This window comes from Protopterus annectens, chromosome 5.part0 (genome assembly GCF_019279795.1).
Source record: "Protopterus annectens isolate FY-2018-M chromosome 5.part0, PAN1.0, whole genome shotgun sequence".
NCBI lineage: Eukaryota > Metazoa > Chordata > Ceratodontiformes > Protopteridae > Protopterus > Protopterus annectens.
Window position 1 is genome coordinate 1,001,877,187 of NC_056735.1, and position 6,639 is coordinate 1,001,883,825.

General features: G+C 36.7%; 1 protein-coding gene across 3 annotated transcripts in view; it reads right to left on the bottom strand.

Moving 5' to 3' along the window:
- Window positions 1–6,639, bottom strand: part of GRIK1 (glutamate ionotropic receptor kainate type subunit 1) — a 1,940,968-nt gene that overhangs the window by 160,120 nt on the left and 1,774,209 nt on the right. For all 3 annotated transcript variants that reach the window (XM_044072744.1, XM_044072745.1, XM_044072743.1), the window contains one exon: window positions 3,838–4,063. In XM_044072744.1, the coding sequence (XP_043928679.1) occupies window positions 3,838–4,063 (226 nt within the window). The remainder of the gene's footprint in view (window positions 1–3,837; window positions 4,064–6,639) is intronic.

A 6,639-nucleotide genomic window follows, 5' to 3' on the forward strand; every position in this document is an offset into this window, starting at 1 on the left:
TTATATCTTACTACTATGTATTGCTAAATGCATCTCTTTCAAAGTGCAAGGGTCCTGAAGTTGGTATATATAGGAGATATCATAAAATCAAAAATGTTGGTTTCCTATTCAGGGTTTTGGTCTTAAGACTTATTTGTAAATCAACTATATAGCCTTCAGCTTTGTGGCTTTTTTGATGAACTGTGGTTAGATAAGGTGATAATAAGCTACACACACACACACACACACACACACACACACACACACACACACACACACACACACACACACACTCACACACACACTCACACACACGTATATATACATATGATCGTGCATCATTCACTGACAGACTCATATAGTGATGTTCATTCTCTAAATGAATAGACATTCAACAGAACTTTCAGTGACTTGCAAAGAGAACTGGTGACAACACAATAAATATGACTTTAGAACCTACATATACTAAAATAACAGTGTTTTATGTGGGGAACAAGGTCACGGAACAGTGGGGAAAAGGAGAAATTCTTGCACTCTCTCAGTTTCCTGATCTCAGACAAATAAGTTGCAATGGTTCAGTTGCCTTGTTAGTCAACTAAAATACAGTGATGTTTCTGCAGTTGACTAGCATCATTCATATCTCTCAACTGTATAGATTTTCGCAGAATGTCCAGAGTTTTGCCTCATATTTTGGTCAGTTTCTCATAAATATCTGGTTTATTGGCAAATCATTGAGGGTTGAAGTCAGAAAAATAATGACAGACATTTGAGTTTCAGACTTCATACCCTTTAGAAAATTCATGCTAATGCAAAATCTGTTATTCTAGCAACTTTCTAAGTTTGTAAGAGCAATATTTAAAAAATATGATCAACCATACTGAATAGCTCCACATGTCAATGTGTGTGAGTGTATATGTGTGCAGGTGTATACACATACTTATAAATCCAATGAAACACTGGAGGCAGGATATATATATATATATATATATATATATATATATATATATATATATATACACATATATATATATATATATATATATATAAACACAGTAAAAATTAAAATAATAACCTACTTGACTTTGTGGACTCAAATAAAAATAAACAGTACATTTGGTTGCTTTCACAGTCTATACTAACCCCCTAGGGTATAGGCTGTCTGAAAAACCAAAGTCCAAGGCTGCAAGCCTCTTCCAGGTCTTGCTACCAGATCTGAGGGCAAATGTTTTAGCACATGTTCCACAAGTATTTTTCAAAGGTTAATCTCGATTAGGGATGTGACTACACCCTTCCAGGATTTTCCTTCACATTTATGTGATGGCTTAACACTGATACTGAAATGTAAAACATGCAGTTTATTTCTTGGTGAAATGGTGGTGTTTCAATCACTGCTACAGTCTACTGAATTTTGTAACAGTCGAAGTTCATTATATTGACCATTAGACAATTCATGAGTATTTGCCCTTTTCCCAAACTTGTGTGACCCTGGAGTTAGTATTTTTAATTTCTGTAGTTATAACTGTTTGTTTGCTTTACTTTCATAATCACAAATGCAACCTCTTGCTTAATATTTGCAATTATTTTTTGTGATGATTTTAGTGGCAATTAATGATAAATGCTGATGAGTTTCTCCAATGTTTTGTGTTTCGATCAAACTCACTTGTGATTATTCATTATAAACTCATACACATATAAGTCTGTTTTTTAAGACTGATAAAGTTTTCATTGGTGTGTATTTTATGAATCACAAAGCATTATATACCCAGTCTATAAATCAACTAATTAAGTAAAAACTCCAAAAAAGTGCTTTTCAAGGGCCAAGTCTTCCCAGCCTCAGCCCCCTTGCACCCTCCCATGGGGGCTATTACCCCTTTATACCACCACATTTCTAAATATACTGACTCCAAGATTATACAATAGTGGAGTCAAAGAGAGAATAACTTACCCCCAATCTTCAAGACGCTCACTTTTTTGAATGAAGAGTTTTTAATGTTGACACTATTTGTCTATCATCCACCACTCACTCACTCACTCACTCACTCACTCACTCACTCACTCACTCACTCACTCACTCACTCACTCACTCACTCACTCATGCAGTCTATACATGTACATAAAAAACACACTGCCTAGGTAGTTTGCAGTAGTTCATTTAACCACCATGTTTATGGATGGGGAGGAAATAGGGGTACTTTGAGAAAACCCATTTAATATGGGGAGAACAAGTAAACTGTGCACAGAGTGATTGATGGTGAGAACTGAACCAAAGACCTGCAAGGAAATAAGAATCAATCAGAGGAGGTTAGGAAGGACTGAGAAGAGAGATTAGATAAGCAATTCACAAAGAAACAATTGGGGGATATATGTATGTTTTCTAAATATGTAACAAAATCCAGAAGATTTCACATCTTTGCCTGGAAGAGCTTATAGTGGTAATTTTATACCCCAAGCAGACTTCAAAGAATATTTCCTCTGGTAGACAGCAAATGTCGGAGGTGTGATGGAGCAGAAAGAGGTAACAGGGAACATATTTTCTGGGAGTGTAATGAGTTGGTAGACTTTAAAGTTTCCATGCAGACTGCTCTGTCAGGGATGCTGGGTGAGCAAGTTGGAGTGACAAGAGAAATTATTTTTTGAGCTATGATAAAAACTCAGAATTGCCTAGCTATAGTAAGGCCTTGCTGGGTCTAATTATGATGGCTGCCAAAAAAGCAATTACTAGAAAATGGAAATCAAAGTCTAATCCACTTTTACTAGAAGTAGTGAAGATAGTAACAGAGTTAAAACAACTGGAAATGGGATCTTCAATAAAGGGTAGGGGCAAATTACACAGGAAAAATTGGTAGCTGTGGGATCAATACATGCAAAGGTGGAGCAAGGTTTAAAAGAAGGCAGGATTTGAATAAGCTGTAATGGCTGACTAACAATGACTGGATATGCTAAAAGTGATGTATAATGTTTGCAGCTACAGTTGTGATGCACAGTTTGGAATGCATAATGTTTGCAACTGGAGTTGCGTCACAATGGTTTATTGTCATTTATATAAATGTAACAAGGCCTACGTCATACATGATAATTTAATAAAGATGTTTCTTGTTAAAAACAAAGACCTGCACTGCAAGGAAGAAACCTTAAACACTGAGTCACCTTGCCACCTTCATCCCACTAACAAAGTAACTATATAAGCAAGCAGGATATGCACAGTCCATTTTGCCTGACTAGAGCCCTAAGGGTCAGAACACACTTTTGTTAAACAAGTTCACCCAGTCGAGGAAGACAATTACAGCAATGCTGAATATGAGAAATGATTTTTCATCTCATGTAAATAAATACTGGTTTCAGAAATTATTTATTAGTTACACTATAGAGACATATGCATGTGTATAACCATCACACATTTATGTGATGGCTGAATACTGCTACTGAAATGTAAAACAGTTGCAAAGCTTTATATGTGTCTTCAATTTTTATGTAGGTGACATTATACATAATAAATTGCAGACAATCTGTGCTGGTATAAGTATTTATGTCAGGTTATAATTAATGAGATAAGTAATACAGCCTTGGATAGTGCTAGCAATGATTTTTGCTTAATAAGAAATAAGTAATGTCATTAACTGTTCACAACCGTAAATGCCCTTCTGTTATTTTAAGCAACATAAACTCAAAATATGTTTAGTTTTATATATTCTGTATATGCTTTCATGAATACAAATCATTGTTAAAGTATGCTATAAAAATTTTATGCCAGACCTTGTGCATGGTAATATTTCCTTGTAATGCACTATACATTATACCATTCAACAGCACTACAGTTCTGAAACTGATTATAAACTGAAATCACATTCAGTGCCTTACCTATTGGTGTACCCACTCCATAGCCTTTGGAATCAATGAGGCCTCCAATCTGTGTAAGGTTACAGTTCCTCTGAGTAACATACTCAATGCTGGTCGATTCCATGAGAAGTGCGTAGTCTGTTGTAAGGACACGCTGAATACCTTCATCATTGTTCTTTATAAGTGCAGTTTGCTGCCTGCTGCTCATGAAAGCCCACATTTTTTCATATGTAGAAATTTTAGATTTCTGTCAAAATGTAGAGGAAAGGAAAACATTACACTTGAGAGAAACAGGAATGTTTTTAAGTGGTTAGAATCTGTATATTCTAATAATGTGAAGACACTTTTGCACTTCTACTCCAAACAATTTCTCTGAGAATTGTACATTGCAGTTCCTGTTGGTGGATCAAATACATACACAGGTGCTATCCTTAAAACAGCATGCTGGGTACACTTTTTAAGTACTTATTTGTTTCAGCAACCATAACTAACCACTTTAAATGATGAATATTAAAGCATATTAAAACAAATCAGTGAAAGAGATTAAAATTGGAAAAACGTCAGAATAAAATTCAAACAAGAAATATGAAAAATTAAAAGAGGGAAGTTTACCATAAATGACAAATCAACAATTAGCTTGAGCATGTATATATAAACTGAAATTTTGAAACAACCTATTGCTGTGGACTTCCTCAGAGACACTGAAAGTAGTCTGAAAAGTGTGGGCAACGATAAGCAAAAGAAGAATTCCTGGACTTCAGCCGCAGTCTTGTGACCACCGACAGCCCCAATGTGGCTGAGCACAGAGCACAAGATGGTCAATATCATGCTAGTAGTTCCAGAAGATGGTGGGGGTGGGGGGAAAATTCATGCATGAACAAGTAAACCATGACCAAAATCATAAATATGATGCAAGACCTAAATGGCATTCAATAAAGGCTACAGATAACAAGTGTAATGTGGTGGTATTTGGAGATACATGTGAGTAGTTTGGCTGTAGAGCTCTATACCATCTGCAGTTCATCAAGTTCTGAGTTAGGTAGCTCCAGGCATGGCCGGCCTTAGGCATAGGCGAACTAGGCGACCGCCTAGGGCGCCATACAGGCCGGCCTTGCAAAGGGCGCATTGTATGTATTTATTTTAATTCTAAAGTTTGCACTCTTCTTGGCGCTGGAACCAGAGGGCGGAGGGTGGGGGAGGGGAGGGGAGGCACGGCAAGCAACCTCCCACTTACAGCTGCAGGTTAGCCAGGAGGCTTTAAAAAAAAAAATCTGTAGTTTGTTGTGTGAGTCTTCCTTAAGGAGAAACGTGCATGCGTCATGATGCCAACGTCATCAAAATGCATTCTGCAGTTCCGCGTGGAGTTTAAGCCAGGCCAGCTGTTTAAGAGAAGAGTTATGTCTCTGCGTGTTTTTGTTTGGATTATAAAATTAAAGATGGTAAGTGTATGTTTCTATGTGTAATTTAAACTGTTCATTTCTGTATGAGAGAGAATGTGTGTGGGTATGTGTATGGAATTTAAACTCGCTGTTTTGTTTGTGTTAGATATGAAGTTTGTGTGTTACTGTGTGAAAGTAGGTGTGTGTGTGTGTGTGTGTGTGTGTGTGTGTGTGTGTGTGTGTGTGTGTATGGAATTAGACTGTTAGCCGAGCAAGCTTGGGTTTAATGACAGTATTTAGAGTCTTGATTAGCAGTATTACTAGAGGGCTGTAGAATGGAGCCTGCAAAAGAAACTCAAATGTTAGCTCTCCATGGGTGGTTCTTAAAACTGTGACTGCCAGGAAATGTAAGGACAATGAACTTTAGGGTGGTAGGTGGCAAATAATGGTATACTTATGGCACTGATGTTTCAAGGATATTATCTTTAAACATACTGTAATTTACTTAGAAAACTTACTAGAACAGCAGGTTTATGTCAACATGCATTTTGTGGGCTATATTAATGTCTGAGGTTAATAGCCGAGTGCAATCTTTAGTGAGTTACTAGAATCACAGGGAGCAGGGTAAAACAAGTGACAAAAAACGGAGACATTCTGTAAAATAAGAGACAAATGAGAGGTAAGGTGATTCTCAGCGCCAATACCTATAAAAACTTAATTATTGCTCTGGTATGAGATGACAACAGATCTGTGCATGTCTTAATGTAAGCATTTTTGAAACTACATTTATGAGGTTAACTTCGTGGCTAACAATATTTTGCTGGGGAGGATGCTGGTAAACTTTGATGCTGGTGGGTGGCAAGCCTTCTCAGACTCAAACAAGATCTAGGATTTCACTTTTACCAGCAAATCAAATTTTTTTGTTTATTCTGAACTAAAATGCCGGAAGGGAAATGTGCAGTAGTTGTTTTAATTTCCCTTAGAAAGACTGCGTAATTGTTTTTGCCAATATTTACTGTAACTGTAGTTAGTTGATTAAATGACATCCATACTTCACTTGAATTACATTGTGATGCTGCTGCAGTTTATTATTTTTACCATTGCAGTGTTATATTACTATTATAGTTTGCTGCTTTATTGGATCATAAATAAATAACAGCGTTACTGGTCCTACCTCACTTTGTTATGTTGATACGGCCTTTGCCCTAAATTAAGTTATTACTTCGAAATTCATGTTGTGTTAAAGAGTGTATTTCATACATCCTTCACTGTGTGTATGTGTGTGGTGGGATTGGGGTGGGGGCGCCCATGACCCTTTTGATTAGTGTGGGAAAAAGGTTAACTGAGAAAACATCACCTCCTTCAAACTATTCCATTTTATACATCTGGTTTTGTTTGGATCATAGCTCTCAAACTTTCATCTGCAGAATGTGGAACACTGCCT